The sequence below is a fragment of the Harpegnathos saltator genome, unplaced genomic scaffold (genome assembly GCF_003227715.2).
Source record: "Harpegnathos saltator strain DR-91 unplaced genomic scaffold, Hsal_v8.6 scaffold60, whole genome shotgun sequence".
In the NCBI taxonomy this organism is placed as follows: Eukaryota; Metazoa; Arthropoda; class Insecta; order Hymenoptera; family Formicidae; genus Harpegnathos; species Harpegnathos saltator.
Genome location: NW_020230427.1, coordinates 1,124,140 through 1,143,182, shown reverse-complemented (window position 1 = coordinate 1,143,182; position 19,043 = coordinate 1,124,140). Strand labels below are relative to the sequence as shown.

The 19,043-nt window shown below is 40.6% G+C and overlaps 1 protein-coding gene across 5 annotated transcripts in view; it reads left to right on the top strand.

The window, feature by feature from the left end:
* Atpalpha (sodium/potassium-transporting ATPase subunit alpha) overlaps window positions 1–18,131 on the top strand; it is a 53,850-nt gene extending 35,719 nt beyond the window's left edge. For 3 of the 5 annotated variants that reach the window (XM_011140003.3, XM_011140000.3, XM_025304333.1), the window contains 4 exons: window positions 999–1,093; window positions 16,941–17,115; window positions 17,221–17,453; window positions 17,925–18,131. In XM_011140003.3, coding sequence (XP_011138305.1) covers window positions 999–1,093; window positions 16,941–17,115; window positions 17,221–17,453; window positions 17,925–18,045 — 624 coding nt within the window. In that variant the 3' untranslated portion in view covers window positions 18,046–18,131. Of the gene's footprint in view, window positions 1–998; window positions 1,094–7,134; window positions 7,230–16,940; window positions 17,116–17,220; window positions 17,454–17,924 lie in introns of those variants that run through there. The other 2 variants (XM_025304334.1, XR_003113790.1) reach the window with 2 other exon arrangements.
* Window positions 18,132–19,043: the final 912 nt, after the last annotated feature.

Here is a 19,043-nt window from a genome sequence, read left to right as displayed (position 1 = left end):
ATCATTTTGCACGATACTGATGTAACTTTCGTAACATTTACGCGCATCGTAAAATCATGATGGCGCGCGTCACAAACGTTTTCACAACGACACACGATGGCCTGTAACGCTTCTAATATTCGATAGGTATCACAGCACACCGTACCGGGAATATTTCCTGAATGCGATATCAATAAGGAGATCCGGAGGACTTATTACGCGAATCGAGAGTTTTCTTGGAAACATATCTGATGATGCTTTTATCTTGTTTCTTCTCTCTTAGATACCGCTCAGTATAATCATGTAATGCTGTACAACGAGGAAATTAATAACGATGCCACAAACTATGCCAGTCCACCGATGTGCTGCTCGTCGATTAATCTCTTCAATATTTCCCACTTCCTTTCAGATAAATTGCTCTGATGGAGTTTAAGCTGAAACAAGCAGATCATTTAGTTCAGATATATTCGTTTCGCGATTATCTCAGAAACGAAGAAACCTTAATGTATTGCAATTCAAAAACGAATCGACTTACACGATTAGACAGTGAGAATTGTCGCACAACAAGAGACGCGAATGGCGTTTGAAAAAAAAAAAATACTTCTCAGACACTTTATTATCGTCACGAAAACACTGTTCACGATATATCAGCGAAGGATACCGCGAATTTCCTCTGATCCCCCCCCTCATGATATTCCCTTACCCTCAGCTATCATTTTCTCAATCAATTTGGTTTCTTTATTTTTCAGTTAGTTATTTTCTGTTTACTCTGTACGCTTCATCGCCCGTAAGAATGTCGTCGCCGTCGATCCGTTTCATAAATCTTGATATCGACTTTGCAAGAATCGGATCGGGAACGGTCATATTAGTCATATTAGTATGCGTTATTTAGTCGATCAGTAATCAATTTCTATTGCGGTGGATGACGCGTCTGCATTCTTACACCAATACCATCGAAAGACATATTCGTTATCTAATTGTTGGCATTGTTACTGAGCTCTTTGATAATGTGACGTCAGGTACCCGCCATCTCGCTAGCCTACGAGGAGGCAGAGAGCGATATTATGAAGCGACAACCACGAAACCCCTTCACTGACAAGCTAGTTAACGAAAGGTAACACATTACAACACCATAAGCGAATATTGACAAGAGCTACACGAGACTTTTTATGGTTTGAAAGAGCCATCGGTGATGATGCGCTGTATTTTTGAAACCCAGGCCCGATCGGCGAGTCACGATTCAAACAACATCCGAAAAGATTACAGACACTCCTTACGGAGGATCTCGACAGAATACATTCTCGCTGTTTAACACGCTCAGTTTAGTCCAATAAACGCATTATCGAAGACAGAAAAAAATATCGAAACTCGCTTCTTGGCTATTTACTTCCCGTCGGGCCGAAGTTTCGAAAATTTGAACACATGACGATCGCTCTCTCAGTATCATGTTCTATCGGCTACGTATACACTTCTTTACTTCTGTGGTGACTTTAGTAGTTAGCTTGTTCTCTATCTTCCTTCTTATGCTACACGATTATGGAGGACGCGGAGAACCTCGATGCGTGCACCTTGCTTTGCGTCTCTTCTCCCATCGACGATCGCTCATCGTGTCGTTTATATCCAATGTGCGAGGCAACTGCAACTGCGGGTGTAACGCAACGTGATTCGCGGGCAAATTTAATCCTCTCGTGTAACATTAATCTTTGTATTCGTGCCTTCCTTCCCACGTTCGCTTCTATTCTATCGCGTGTTTCTTTGAAACTCTACGCAAATTTTATTGACGACTTCCCTCGTTGCTATTCATCGTCAAGTATTCCCTCTTATAAATAACAACACGATACCAAAGGCGCTGGTTCTCTTTTGTTGTTGTTTTATCCCTTTGTCCATTTTTCGAATTACGACCTAAACTACTTTGGTCACCGCCGCTAAGGCTGCTTCATGAAGCGCACACGAGCCAGGGGATTAATTTGCCAAGTCTATCGCTCGTTGTCGACTGGAATACACGCTAGGATATATGGATAAGGTAAACAAACATGGCGCACGCAGATGCAACGCTCCAGAGGGTGGTATATGGTCGCTGGGACATGCGAGCTTTACTTTCGGAGTTTGATCTTTCTCTCTCTCTCTCTCTCTCTCTCTCTCTCTCTCTCTCTCTCTCTCTCTCTCTCTCTCTCTCTCTCTCTCTCTCTCTCCCTCTCTCTCCCCCTCTCTCCCCCTCTCTCTCCCCTCTCTCCTCTCCCCCCTCTCTCTCCCTCTCTCCCCCTCTCTCCCCCTCTCTCCCCCTCTCTCTCTCCTCCTCCCCCCCTCTCTCTCTCTCTCTCTCTCTCTCTCTCTCTCTCTCTCTCCTCTCTCTCTCTCTCTCTCTCTCTGTCTCTTGCTCTCGCTCTTGCTCTCGCACTCTCTCTCTCCCCCCCCCTCTCTCCCTCTCTCCCTCTCTGTCCTTTCTTTTTCGTTCTCGCTCATTACTGATGTACTGATTTCTTTATTCGCTCCAAACTGAATTGAATCTCATTAAACAACGCTTGCTCGTCCGCCTTTGTCGTCAGATTTTTCCTGTAATGTCGCATGTTCATAATGAACGAAAAGTGTTAAAATATTTTGACTGCGTCGGATACGTACAGTATTTATTTCTCTTTCTTTTATCCCTCCCATTCTCTCTCTCTCTCTCTCTCTCTCTCTCTCTCTCTCTCTCTTTCTCTTTCTCTTTCCATTTTTTTGGTTCGTATGTATCGGTAGGAACAAGACGATTGAATCGCAAGACGAGCAAACGCAGATTTTCTATGTCTCGAGCTATTTTCCTTTTATATATCAACGGTCATGCAGGGCTTCTCCATCATGATGATCCTCGATTGCATTAATGTTGTTTCATTACACAGAAGGTAAGCTAATCTTACTGTAAAGTCTCTCTATATCTTTACGCATATATGTGCGCGTGTATGCGGACGCGCGCTCGCGCGCGCGCGTATGTGTGTGTTTCTCTATTATACTTACTATTTCTAGTTTTATTCTCCTTGAATTCAATTTTTCGTCGTTGTTGTTTATAATTCCTCACTGCAGTCGACATTCACTCGTGATCTGCCAGTGGCTTGAGGTGTATATAAGTTGCTGATGAGATATCTACGAGACTTAGAAACGTCGTCGTGAAAAGTCGCATGATCGTTCGTACAAACCTCTCTCTATATTATGTATTTCTCTCCTGGTCTCTCTCTCTCTCTCTCTCTCTCTCTCACACATATTTTCTTTCCATATAGTCGTAATTCATTTTTTTCTCTCATCGTTGTCTTTATTGTCAGTCTTTCGTTTCTCCTTGTCTTCCATTCTTTCTTTACTTTTCGTGTTTTTTACGTTACGTTTTTTCGCTCTCTTGTATACGCATGTATAATTATTTCTTTTTCATATTACTCTTTGTTTTTATTACTAGCATCTCCTTTTTTCTATACCATCTTTTGTTATTATCGCAACTTTTATATTTTCACTATTAGCCGAGTGCGCTGTATAAACCTTGGAAATCTTCCTTCTTTTCTCCTTTCCTCTTTTTAAATCATAAACTAGTATCGTGGATGCAAGGGACACGTGTATATGTTCATGGTATTGTGAGATGTTTATTATGATAAATATATTGTATATTGATTGTTCTCTTTTACTTGACCATTGTAGTATAATTTTGCGAACTATTTCTTTCGCATCGTTATTGTTGTCGTCGTTTTCGCCATCACTGATACCATGAAATGTCGAATAGTAAAGGTTACAGTGGTATTTTACTCCCTTCCCCTTCCTCCTTCCCTCTCTCTCTCTATGTATGTGTGTGAATGTGAGTGTATGTATGCGTGCGTGCGTGCGTGCGTGCTCTCTATAAATGTTTAAGTAGAATAGCATTATGATAGAATAGAGATTGTCGTTCCTATGTCAACTTGTGTATGAAATGTGATTCTTTCCTTCTACTCTTCTATTTCTCTTTTTTTTGTTTTAGGAAAATTTTTTCGTCGTTTCTCTCTACCTCCATTTATCTATTTATCTCTACCTCCAATGTTCCTGGTTGCCTTTATCGTCCTTGGTCAGATTTTATTACTGCAGTTGCCGCACCTCGTTCAGGAAAATCAATTTCTTGAATGTAATGTTCGCACACAACAAGGTTTTTTTTCTTTTTAATAGATACTTCTTTTTAATAGGTACTTCTATATTCTCTTCACATTTAAGTCCTATCGCGACGATGTAAAATTGTCGATCGCGCCACTTATCGCTGTTTTACTGCACACAGTAGGACGTTTACAGATTTATTCATTCGTTTGTTTTCTTTGTTTCTTCTTGTGTTCGAATCTCTCGTAGACGTAAAAGTGGAACTTAACAATGTTGACACACAGCAGAAGAACTACACTCAGTTAGTTCTCGACCGAATCGATGGATGCAGAACGGTAGGAATTTGTGCGACATTTTCACACTTGCGTGACGCACATTGCATATTTTTTCAGTCTCCTCTCTCTCTTTCTCTCTCTCTCTCTCTCTCTCTCTCTCTCTCTATCTATCTATCTATCTATCTATCTATCTATCTATTTCTATCTCTCTCTCTATCTCTTTCTCTCGCAACGGCAACTCCTCTCTTTCTTTGTACATCTATCTTTCTTCTTTCGTAGAGTTTGCCAAGTTGTCTCTTGGAGATCTATCAGTAAGAGAATACCGAGCAAGCCATGCTATGCATCAGATTCTGCATCAAGCGATTCATTTTTCCTTTTTCTCATGGCCAATCGAGCAACAATCGTTCTTAGTAATTTTATAATTCAGCGTAAAGCAAGTTTCGTCGACGGAGTTTTGTTTAGGAGAAGAACGGAGCGGGGCGAGGATTCGTTCTGCAAACACCGCGAAAACGTCCGTTTCGCAAATGGGGCTAACGAATGTTTCGCATTGGTCGACGAAGCTTCGGTTTTAATCTCAGCTATTTGAATTCTAACCAATCTTACACGTACAGTTATCTGCACTCTTGCAAAAACGTTGCCGCAAGTTAAAAAAGAAGTAAAAACTTCCCACGGAAGTAAGAGATACGGCTAATTTAATTGATTTCTGTCGGTCGATGATCGAACAGTAAAATTTTATTCAATCTTTACGTTACCTTATCAGCGTAATTATCAAAATTCCGATTCATCCGGTAGTGTCTGACCACCAAACTACATACTGTTTTGAATTGTGGCACACTTTTTGTAGGAGTTTTTATATGTATATAGATATGTATATATATTTATATATCTTTGATGCTCAATAATTTTTATCATCATTATTCTCTTGTCCTCGTTACAAATCTTATTATTATCATTATTATAACCACAAACCAGCATCGTTTACTATATAGTTACTGAACTTTTACTGCCATTACTATTTTACATTTACTGTCACAGCTGCCGCTGCTACCTCTGTATTACTACTATTTACTACTTACTACTATATTTACTACTGTTCGTTACTGCCACCATAATCACCGCCAAAAGACAAAAAAGATCAAAAAACAACACTTTTGTACCATTTTTGAGCGTCATGATTTTTCTTGCAGTTTTTTATTCTTTACAGTCCTCTCACGTTTTATTCTGTAATGCGCTGCCTACTGCCGCTGCCTTCTACCACTCTGCGACTGGCAACCTTTCTAATGGGAAACGCTGAACGACCGATATATAAAATATGCTAGAGAAATGGGGGAAAAACGGGGGGGAAAAATATTTTCATGCATACATTGCGATAGGAGAGAAATCATGGGAAACATTCCGTACGTGACGGTAACCCCCCCCTCCGTGCGCGCAAGCGCTGCAAAATTTCGTAATTGAATCAGACACGATTAATTCGTCGTCAACTGCCTCGTCAGCTTTGCCTTGTGCCAGCTCGTGAAAATGTAAAAGTCCTTTTGAAGCGGCGCGAGAGCAGATTAGCATGCTTTGTCGCAGATCGCGTGCATCGGAGGGGGTTACGCGTCACGATATTAACGAAACGGTGCTTGAGATTGTACTCGAAGTGCACGAAAGAGAAGGAAACTCACTTTACTCACTTGTGTCTTTGGAGATGCTCGATGACCATCGCTCGTCGCTCAAATCAACTTACTTGAAAATTTAATTGAAATTGTTTGCTATTGTTTTAGCATACTTTTAAATACGTACAAAAATTTCGCGATATTTTCGTCTCGACAGTTATTGTGATACGCGCATGACACGTCGAGCATGGACAAAGAGTTGATTCTGATGCAATTGGAAACGCGCGGTGATAATAATGAATGCGAATTCGCAGTACGAAAAACGAATGAAGAAAGGATCTAAAAAGAAGATCCATATTTTTTCTTACGGCTTTTGTTTTCACTTCGCTTCAGATGCGGCACGAACGATACCTTTTTTTTCTTTCACCATATGTAATAACGGACGCTCCCACCCTCTCTTTCTCTTTCTCTCTTCCCCTTTCTCTCTTTTTCTTACCTATTTATACCCATCTATTTCTCTATCACTAAATTTTTTCATACCTTACGACACGATTGCACGCGGAGATGATACGTTCTCTCGCTACGGATGGCCTTTGGAACGGAACAATCGCAGCAATCACTTTCCGGAAAGCACGCTGTCACCGCATCCGGCCAAGTACGAAAAATCTCGATGAAGATCTTTCAGATTCTATTTATGGCATTCGAGAAAACGAAAGCATGCGAGAAGGTGCGCTCGCGCGCCATTAACAGATCACACTCCGATCGGGGAGCTCATTTTCGCCTGTTTCTTTTTTCCTTTTTCTTTTTCCTATACTTCAACAGCGCTCTTTTCACCCATATCCCATTTTAAATAAGCCGCATCAACTTGCGCGATTTCCAAGTCTCTCTTCACTTTCTCTCTCTCTCTCTCTCTCTCTCTCTCTCTCTCTCTCTCTCTCTCTCTCTCCCCCTCTCTCTCTCTCTCCCCCTCTCTCTCTCCCCCCCCTCTCTCTCTCTCTCTCTCTCTCTCTCTCTCTCTGTCTGTCTGTCTGTCTATATCCTATCTCTTTCGCTCGCACTGCGCGTACATACATTACATACGTGGGGGGTGGGGGTACATGCGTGTATATAAAAAAGAAAAATATCAATTAATTATGTCTCTTGCGTATAACTCTTTATAATATTGGTGCGGGGTAGTAGTGCACTTTCTAATTAATGGTGGATGGCAGGTGCCGGCCATCTCGCTAGCCTACGAGGCACCGGAGTCGGACATTATGAAACGGCAGCCACGCGATCCTTACAGAGACAATCTTGTCAACCGAAGGTGGGTTTCTCGCAACTACCCACCCAGAGAAATTAACCAGAAACTTTTAGCAAACCCATTGCACTCTTTTATACCGTGCCGAACCTGCTCTCACACGTTCTCACTCTTTACTAATGTCGCATTTACTTGTTTCTCACACACATATGCGAACGAACAATCCTATATTTTCTTATGTCACACACGCACGCACGCACGCACGTACGCACGCACGCACGCACGCACGCACGCACACACGCACGCACGCACGCACACACACACACACACACACACACACACACACACACACACACACACACACACACACACACACACACACACACACACACACATTTGTCAGAGAGCCCAAATGCGATTAATGTTTTGATTGGCAGGTAATTACTCAACGTAATAGACCGTAACGCAGACTTAACTTTCAGCACATGCGCGAATCTTAATGTTGTCTAATATTAATAAATGAAGCTGATTAGAAACAATATATCCAATAAAACTTATCAAGTGAAGGATTAATCGTTACGTATTCATTTAATGAACGATGATGTAATTCATATCGTATGATACGAACAGAATGGAACATTTTTGCATGGAAAATTTTATTGATGACACTTTGTCACGCATCAGAAAGAAATGAAATTCGTTTCGTTCGGAAAGATGGATCGGTCGTGCGATACGTATCATATGCCTTTGATAAAACTTGACTGCTCATTGACGACATCATTTACTTTATATCGCACGCATACATGTACAATATACACACGTGAATGTAGCTGTGAATTAAGTTGAGAGCAACAGTCATCCCAGGATAGTTATTTCTATATCAGATGAATAGAACGTGACACGTGCAGACGATTCTAGAATGACTATCGCAATTCCAATTTGATCCACGCACACACACACATACATTCATGTCTACACGCACTCAGAATAAACACTCAGAATATTATATATACACAACAATACGCAGTAACACACTATATATTACATAACACAAAGAGTGTCTACTGACCTTGGTGCAATGTAAATCATTAACATCTTCTCTGTTTTCTCTCGTGGAGAAGTCTCATTTTTTATAATATCATGCATCGTGAATCGTTCCGCGGGATTGATAAATTGGAATATAAGACAAATCCGGTATGTGTACCGCGAGTTTCTCAAACTCTACCTCAAAAATCTTTCGGGATATCCGTCATCCAGAATCATAGCTTGTAACGGAGAACTGCACATTTTTTTCCCCTCATTATTACAGCAAGAGCACGAGAATATAAAGTCGTGGTAGACACTCTGCGCTGTTAAAAATATGATAACCACCGACTCTAGTTTTACTAGCATTTAGCACAGAGAGCACAGATTACACCTATTTCATACATACATATATATAGATGAAAGTTTTTCAGATGTTGAGAATGCCAAATGCTTTTAGCCGCACATTTAGATTCTCTCATCCGGACAATGACTAACATTGCTGCGATATAATTGTTTTTCTTCTACTGTTTTTTCTCAGCTTGAATATTATATACATGTTTTTTTCGTAGCCGTTGCACTAAATGTATGCGCGAATCGCAGACGACTTTCGGGACACCGGTGACTTTATTGGTAGTGCTCTCAATAGCCGATTACCATCCGTTTATTATTCACAATTGTGACGGTAAAATCGCTAATATCCGGAATCAACCGGAACGTGGAAAATATTGTTAGATTGATTCTTAGCACGTTCGTTACTAGCGTCGTATATATACAGGGTGTACCAAAAGTCTAGAAACAGCCGAATATTTCATAAACTATGCATTTTAGAAAGAAATATTTTAGACAAAAGTTATTTGGTTCGAGGGGGGACATAAGATAGTGTCATTGGATTGACCTTGAGTGAACGTTCCAAGGTCATACGGAGTTCAACTTTGTTTTTTTTTAAATAGAACCCCCTATTTCTCATTGCATATTCTTGTAGCTTATCTCGAAAGCTTTCCAAAACACTATAAATAAGTTATGTTTTATTGAGTATTTTCCGAGTTATGGATTATGGGGCTTGAAAGTTATTGGGTGAGTGCAAAAGTTCGTGCGGAGTTTGTGAGTAAAAGTCACACAGTGATTAAGCAAACAAAAATCTTTATTCAATCAATGATATATTCTCCATCGTTTTCTATAATCTTTTCCCAACGTTCTGGCAGCATACGGATGCCTCGATCATAAAAACTGCGCGGTTTAGATTCGAAGAACGAAGAGACGCCGTTTTTTAAGGCCTTCAAAGAGTCAAAGTTTTTTCCATTTAAATAATTTTGCAATGACCGGAACAAGTGATAGTCAGATGGTGCGATATCAGGAGAATACGGTGGATGCGTTAAGATATCCCATTTCAGGCTCTTCAGTTTGCGCAGCGTCTTTTTCGAAACGTGTGGTCTGGCGTTGTCGTGATGAAAGACGACTCCCTTGCGATTTGACAAAATCGGACGTTTCTCTTTTATTTCTCGATTCAGATTGGTTAATTGGCGACAGTACTTGTCCGAATCAATCGTTTCGCCAGCGGGGAGAAGCTCGAAATAGATTATGCCCTTGCATCCCACCAAACAGAGAGCATCACCTTCATCGGGTGCAAACTGGCCTTTGGCATTGCGTCACCATGCTCACCTGATTGTTTCCATGTCCGTTTGCGCTGAACATTGTTGTAGAGGACCCATTTCTCATTGCCCGTCACTAGTCGATCCAAAAACGACTCGTTATTGAGCCGCCCGAGTAAAGAAACGGCTGCAGAAATTCGCTTGATTTTGTTCTTCTCGGTCAGCAAATGGGGCACCCATATATCGAGCTTCAAATCGAATCCCATCTTTTTTAAACGCCGAAAAGCGGTTGATCGGTCAACGTTTAGTGCTGTAGCAACTTCTTCTGTTGAAATTCGCGGATTATTGAGCACTAAAGTACGCAAAACATCGTCATCAATGTCAGAAGGTCGACCAGAGCGTGGCTCGTCTTCAAGGTTAAATTCTCCGCGCCGAAATTTAGCAAACCATTTTTCCACAGTTCGTTTAGCTGGTGCTTCATCCTGACAAACATCCTGAATGTTTTTTACGGCTGCGGCAACGTTTATTCCCTTCCGAAACTCGTAAAACATAACATGCCGTAAATGCACCTTATCGATACTCATTTTTAAAGTGATATTTCTCGAAGCAGTTTGTATGAAAACAAATGATTTTTTTTTTAATAACAGCTGAAGACGTCACCTTTCCAACGTTATATAATATGTAGATGGAAGTATTAATGACAACACTTTACGACGCTTATAACTCCATCTATTGAAACTCCGCACGAACTTTTGCACTCACCCAATACAATACCGCCGGCATTAGTCAAGGTATATCACGTGGAGGTTGCACGATCGCATTTACATATCTTGTGTGTGTGTGCGTGTATGTGTGTGTGTGTGTGTGTGCGTGTATGTGTGCGTGTGCGTGTGTGTGTGTGTGTGTGTGTGTGCGCGCGCGTGTGTGTGTGTGTGTGTGTGTGTGTGTGTGTGTGTGTGTGTGTGTGTGCGCGCGCGCGCGCGCGCGCGCGCGTGTACGTGTGCGTGTGTGTGTCACAGCAGAGATAAGAACCCTACAGTTCGTCACTACCTTAGTATTTAATGACTCCAAATCCTCTCTGCTGTGTATGTGCGTGCGTGTGTGGATGTGTGTGTGTAGGGGTATGTGGTTTAGTTGAGTAAGTGTTCAAATTGACCTCCGTCTGCTGCTTCACAATGGCCGTAGATAAAAATTATTTAAAACATTTCGTCTCATCTCTGCCGAGATAAAATCGACTTGGTGTATTATACGTTCCCTAAGGTCCGCAAGGTTGGCAGGTTTTGTTTCGTATACATTGCTTTTAAGATATCTCCAAAAAAAATAATCGATAGGAGAAAGATCTAGTGATCTAGCAGGCCACTCTATTTGACCACATCTTCCTATCCATCGATTTGGAAAAGTATTATCAAAAAATTCCGTACTGCTACTGCATAGTGTGGGCCTGCACCATCTTGTCAGAATCAAATATTTTCTATGTTCCCATCAAACATATTTTCAAGAGCGGGTATGACTTCATTTTCAGGAGCAATAGCTCCTGATAGATCGCCGCGTTCAAATTCCCATTAATGAAGAATGGTCCGACAATACCACGTTCGCAAAAACCCTCCCAAACGTTAAGTTTTTGGAGATACTGCGTGCGGATATCACGCATCCAGTGAGGACTTTCATCACTCCAATATCGGCAATTATGCCGATTCAATTCAAAAGAAGTTTCGTCAGAAAAAATTATGTGATCGAAAAAGTTATTATTATCATCGTATTGACACATCCTTTCATCGCAGAATTCATTTCTTCGATCAAAATCATCTTCCTATCTTCCAATAGCTCCTGAGTGACTTTAATTTGGAAAGGATGCGATTTTTCTTTTACTAAAATACAATAAATGGACATTGTATTAATCTCATGCGCCTGTGCTACCTTCCTCAAAGTAGAATGAGGATTTTCGACGAATGTTTGCATCACTTCGAAACTCTTATCCAAGTCTGTCGCTAATTTTGGTCTGCCAGTGCGTTGTCGGTCCTTGTTGACGGATCCTGTTTTATCAAATCGTCTGACCGTTTTGGACTGTAAACTTCGAAATCGGTTCACGATCTGGATAAGTATTGTTAAATAAAGCAGCTACTTGTTCATAGGATCTAACGCGGTCATCATATCCTCGCGTCATCAATAAAGTAATTCTTTCTCTTTCAGACAGTACCATTCTAGATGCCACTGAAATTTCACTCAGTTGCTTGATAGTGTGTCGTAATACGAAGAGCTGAATATATCCAGGATAGGAAAATATTCGACTTACAGGTCAAATCAGAACGATTAATGTAGCAAGACTTTTATTGGAAAAGAATTATGAAAAGTATAATAATTTCGATATTTGAATCTCCCTAGTCTACGGTCCGATTCATTGAATCTTCTGTCGATTCTTTTCAGAAAGAATTACTGCGAATGATGCGAGGATATGGTGACCACGTTAGATTCTTTGAACAAGTAGCTGCTTATCTCTGCTGTGACACACACACACACGCACACACATACACAAGAGGTGTAAATCCGATTGTGCAACCTCCATACAGTACACCTTGGCTAATGCCAGCGGTATTGTAATTTTCAAGCCCCATTACCCGGAAAATATTCAATGAAACATAACTTATTTATAGTGTTCTGAAAAGCTCTCGAGATGAGCTACAAGAATATTCAATGAAAAATAGGGGTTTCCATTTAAAAAAACAAAGTTGAACTCCGTATGACCTTGAAACGTTCACTCAAGGTTAACCAATGACACCATCTTATGTCCCTCCTCGAACCAAATAACTTATGTCTGAAATATTTCTTTCTAAAATGCATAATTTATGAAATATTCGACCGTTTCCAGACTTTTGGTACACCCTGTATATATATACGTATGACGCACTGATCTATTACAGGAGGGAGACCAGCGTCGTGTATTATGTGTATATTAGAGATGTGCGAACTATTCAAATTTGAATCTAATGTAATTCGATTCGATTCGAATCCGAATCCCTATGATTCGAATCCGAATAATTCGAAAATTTCGAATCGCGAAGATACGAATACGAATCAAATATATTAGCGTTTACGCGCATCAGCTACAAAACGGGCCAAATCTGGGCCTGTATGTTTGAACCCTTAACTTGTAATTAACTTAACTTATAATTAATAACTTAATTATAAATTACTTTAAATATTTAAATATATATTTTACTTTAAGATGATATTACGATATCAATATTCCTTTTCATATTAAAATCTTCCATCATTATTTGCATGTTTAGTAGTCATGTTAAATTATTTAATGATTCGATTCAACATAAAAATTCTTGATTCGCACATCTCTAGTGTGTATTGATAGCAATACATTTTCTATTTATGTTCATATAAACAAATTGTTTCTGTTATACAATTACGTAAAATGAATACAGTGCGGACTGTAGTAGTGAACGTGTTAATCTATCACCTACCCGATCCGATGTGTCCGCGAATATCTGTGTGTTTCCGAGAATATCATGTCTTCTCAGTGTAAAATAATGTACGAAGATGAAATTTTTTCACATGTATCACGAATGTCAACTTACCTTACGATCAATGAGATAGAAATATTTTATGTAATTTTTATCATATCGAAATGTCAATGGTAATATCGTGCACTTTTAGAGAGTACAGCAATGCTTATTTGTCTCACGATTTTGTTCATAAACGATATAAAGCTAAGAATGTTGTTTCAAGGACGTTCAGGAATCAGAAATCGAAACTATCGATATCGAAAATACTGTTTTTACATCTGTATTATAAAATACCGTTATAAAATTGCTAGGAAATTAATTTGGTATTCGGTCTTCGCGTTAAGCTAATGTATATGTTGTAAACTTATGAACTCTCATAAAAATGTCCCCGGAAACAGACGTGGACTCGACATAGGATCGGCAGTAGAGCAGAAGAGAATCATTGTCGCCGGGAAGGACGCTTGTCACGCGATCGGAAACGAGTTCTTTTCCGAGAGATGCACATTTCGTCGCGCGAGTGTTCTCTTCTTAATATCGCCTATGATTTTACTGTTCCTTCTTTCTTGCGTGGGTCTTTCTTTTCTTCACTTTTTTCTCTTACTTTTCATTAATGTGAAAATCAAGCAATCAGTGCGCGTTGTAAGCAGCTTTCGAGAATTTGGAACGATAACATGATGCACGGCCTGAGCTGAAAAGAGCAGCCTCTTTCAGCGATGTGTGCGTTACTTTCACGATCCACTTTAGATCGCTATGCTTCGATACTCTTCGATACTATCTCTGTGCCGCACCACCGCTTTATAATCGTATCCGACGACAACACAACTTTGTAGTTTCATTCATACTCGTTGTTGTCATCGTCGTCGTCATCGTCGTCGTCATCGTCATCGTCATCGACGAGAATTTCTCTAACGTCGATTTTACACCAGCTGAACTGTAATCATTTTCGTGGTATTTGCGTAGTACTTCTTCGCTGGCACGACGCTTGCGCGAACGCTGGCTCGCTCTTTATAAACTAATACTTCGTCTGTACTTGCGCTTCCGCCACCGACTTGAACAATCAAGACAGGAAGTTTAAACTGAGCGTCGCACAGTGGGCCAGTAGACCTGGAAAGAATGATCGAAAATCGATGTCGGAGATGAGGTCATCTCCAAACATCTTGTCGTCTGTTTGATAACTCAGGCTACTTATTTTTAAGGATTCCTCGAATTTAATTGACTACTTTGTATCTGGCAACAACTGGCAAACTTTGCCATCTTGAATTTCAAAATTTTGACATCAAAAATGGAATCAGCGACATCGCGAAAAGCTTATGTAAGCATATGATTATTCAATATTCCCACATGTTTAACGAGAAATTGAGTTTTGGCCATTTTTACTGGTCTTCTGGCTCACTGTGTGTATTATATGGTTTAAAAATCCGTCAAGCACGAGCAGTCGCATGCGACGTGTTTGTAACGCCCGGTCCTGCACACGGACTTGTATTGCATGTCTTCTTACATGACACTCAAGTATACCATTCGTCTCGAACGATTGTCACGTTTATTAATCTTTTAGTACAATCTAGCGCGAAGATGACAAGTAAGAAAAAAGGCATACAGTAGAGATCAAGGCACGCTATGATTCGACTCAGCCGGACAATCTGAACCGTCAGTTGACGTTACAGATTGTCGTTTCCGTCTCTCCCTCAGGTCGTAATTTTTTATCTACGATCTGAATGGAGCAAGAAAGAAAATCCCTCATTTATATGGGTCAGGACATTAAATGCGACTCTACAATCGGATCACCGATTATGTTGCGCGACAAAAAAGTCGCGCAACCAGATTTATTAATTACAAATTGAGACGAGAATTCGGAACAAGAACTTTTCCGAAGTTTTCAGAATTTACGATTTTTAAGATGTACGTATATATGTACAAAAAAATCAGATTTCTTTTATCCATACTTTTTTCGCTTTTTCTTGCCTCGAACTCTTCGATCTGCAGCCCGAAGCGATCCATCGTCACGAGTCAAATCAATCGCTTTGTGATAACGCTAACTCTCGACAAACTCTATGTACACGTGTGCGGGATAATCTTTGATAGCGCGAGATAACTGCGGAATTAACAAGCAGCTTCAAGTGTTCATAACTGTTGCTGTATTTCACGCGTCTCTGATAACTCATTTTGCAATAACTTGCCGTCGTGAAAATTGATCAAGCAAATGCTAGTTGTATCTGTCTGTCTGTCTGTCTGTCTGTCTGTCTGTCTGTCTGTCTGTCTGTCTGTCTATCTGCTACCAACCTGTCCGTCTGTCTGTCTATCTGTCTGCCTGCCTGCCTGCCTGCCTATCTGTCTGTCTGTCTGTCTGTCTGTCTGTCTGTCTGTCTGTCTGTCTGCTTATCTGTCTGTTTATCTGTCTGTCTAACTGACTGATTGACTGATTGACTGACTGACTGACTGACTGACTGACTATTTGACTGACGATTGGCTGTCTGTCCGTCTACCTACTTAACTGTCCGTCCGTCTGCTCATATACCTCTTTATAGCATGCCTTATTGTCAAGAACCGATCGTTTAACCGTCTGCCTATCGTTGGTAAGTAATCTGCATTTTGCCCTTAATCGGTGACTACGGCTTCCGTATTAACACGAATCTAGACTACTAGAAATAACACCAAGGTCGAACAATCAATGTCAATGGTTCTTCCTGGATTTTGGGGGATCCCGTGAATGCGAGGCATCTTATCAACTAGAAAAAACTTTAAAAAAGCTAGTCATGATAGTTATTTTCAAAGATTTTCACAGATGAATGAATACCGCTTGAATATTATCTTGTTTAGCTGCTCTCCGCCTTTTCTTACCGTGCGGTAATTGAGAAGCTAATAGCTCAGAGTCAAAAGTTATTTGCAGGCTTTCATTTTTCGATAGTAAAAAATTTTGGACTGTTTTCCTGAGCAAAAAGTTTGATTTCTAGATGAAAGGGAAACAAATATTCTCTCTCAGATATCGCATCTCTTAAAATTACAAAGATGGAATTGAAGATAATAGTAGATAGCAGTATTAGAAACCTTAAACCAGCATAATTTTAATTCTTTCTCTTATTTTTTAAATAATCTCTTGAACACTTCAAGCCGAAGAGATAGCTCATAAAGAAAAAACATTTTACCTATTATTTTTTTCCAAAATATTGTTCCTAAATTAATATTGTTATAAAATATAATGCAAATATTGTTATAAAATAAATATATAACATGTATAATCCTCGAGTTTCGTTTCGTTGCAATCTTTTGGCGGAAAAAAAGATTATCTAAAAAGCTCTTAGGAAGAAGAGTAGTTACACAGAGAGGTTTGAAGATCACTTTTGGTCGAAAAAATTAATATTCAAGCGGTTCTTTGAAGAATTTTTATTTGGCAAATTCAACTCTAAAGTCAGAGTAATGATGAGTCAAATAAATTCGTTCTATTTTCTGAACTTTTGCAAACACGACTTCGATCTAGAGATTCGGCACTGCAAACGATACTGCAACTTCGTTGAAAATCGCAAAGTAAAATATTCGTGCGCGAAGCCAATGTTGCAACGAAGAGCGGTATTCCCTGAAGTTCAGCGTCTCGTATATCGTTGATTCTCTCGCGAAGAAAACACTTTTTGATGTATTCGCTCTGCCTCTAGGCTTATCTCAATGGCATATGGTCAAATCGGCATGATCCAAGCCGCGGCCGGTTTCTTCGTCTACTTTGTCATCATGGCCGAGAATGGATTCCTTCCCTTGTATCTGTTCGGTATCCGGAAGCAATGGGACTCCAAGGCTATCAATGATCTTACTGACAGCTACGGCCAGGAATGGGTGAGTAATTGAAAGATCTCGAACACAATTAAATTATCCCTCTGATCGTCTACCGAAAGAGGAACCTCGTGGAATAATTTGGTGCGTGTGTTTATCTGCGAACAGACCTACAGGGACCGCAAGACACTGGAGTTCACCTGCCACACAGCTTTCTTCGTGTCGATCGTAATCGTACAGTGGGCCGATCTAATTGTTTGTAAAACGCGCCGCAACTCGATTATCCATCAAGGAATGAGAAACTGGGCCCTTAACTTTGGTCTCGTATTCGAGACCGCCCTCGCGGCGTTCCTAAGTTACACGCCTGGTATGGATAAGGGTCTTCGCATGTTCCCCCTCAAGTACGTACTACTCGCACATTTCTTCTCGTTCTTTAAACTGTATCCAATGCCCTTCCGGATTTTTATCAAAGTGTTAATTGGTTATCGGAGAATATTCGTGTATTCGTCTTATTAATGAGTACCAAACTCAATAAATTTATTACGTTAATTGCCTGGAATTCATCGGTGAATCCCATCAAGCCCAAATTTTTGGCTTGTTATGTTAATAAAGTTTTGTCTTGTTAGACACTTGGTAAAATATAACAATTATTAATCGGTCAAGTAAAACCATGAACGAAATGAAAATGAACACGACGAGGTCTCTGCGATAATGTATGCGTCCTCCAAATATGGATGACACGGCGCGCTTAACTTGTTGAAGTGAATATTATCAATTGCTATTATCAACATTAAAAATTTTACAATTTTTTCGTCGATGGTGATGAATGACATGACGCTAGATTAACATTAATTGACTCGTATACATTTCAGATTCGTATGGTGGCTGCCAGCCCTGCCCTTTATGTTTGCCATCTTTATCTACGATGAGACGAGACGATTTTACCTCCGTCGGAATCCGGGCGGCTGGCTCGAGCAAGAAACTTACTATTAGATGCAGAGAAGAATTAATCACACATTACAGAACGCGCATGCAAGAGAAGAGTGAATCGGAAGAGCGAGCGGAGAGAGAGAGAGAGAGAGAGAGAGAGAGAGAGAGAGAGAGAGAGAGAGGGAGAGAGGGAGGGAGAGAGAGGGAAGGAGAGAGAGAGAGAGAGAGAGAGAGAGAGAGAGAGAGAGAGAGAGAGAGAGAGAGAGAGGGAGGGAGGGAGGGAGAAACGGAGAGAATGATGGGAGAGAATGTGACGCATACTCACACCTGAAAAAAAAACAAAAAAGAAGAAAAAGTAAATTACTTATGTTGAACAGACACACTTTTCACATGAGACGTGCTACTGGGTCTGTCTGTATATTACCGGGTCGATCAAAATCAGCAAAATGACGACGTTGCAAGACACGTGCAAAATTCATACCAGCTCTTTTCAGACTGTGCATAAGAGTCTGGAAAGGGCAACGGGATCAGTAATACGGATACAGATGAGACCCTTTAGCGCTATAGGTGCAACGCGAAATACAAAAAAAGCACTCTCGTCGTTCTGGCTTTGCTGCCAATTGCTTGCACGCGCATACCGGGTTTCGTAGTTTCAATTTGATAATCCGGTGTTCGAGACCGTCGAGGAAGGAAAAGAAGAAGGAAGGACTGGAGCAGAAGAGAGATCGTTGAAAAGTTTTTATCGGCCATCACCACCATTACCACCATCATTCCATCGCCACCACCGTCACTACCGTCACCACCGCCATACGAACAGCCGACTGGGACGAGGCCGCTCGCTTTCCCCACTCCGCGTTCAACAATGCGACTATTAGAGTTTTCAGGTGATGATCGTTGGTGCTGTTTTGAATTCTGGGCGAGATTGCTCCACGAGCGTCGCTCGAAAAAGTTGGAACGAGGAAAGAGGGAAGAAGAGAAAAACAAAAGTCGCCGAGTCGATAACGCTGCGGCGTAATTCTACCACTTGCATAAGTGTCGCGTGTTAGGCCTAAAAGAACGGA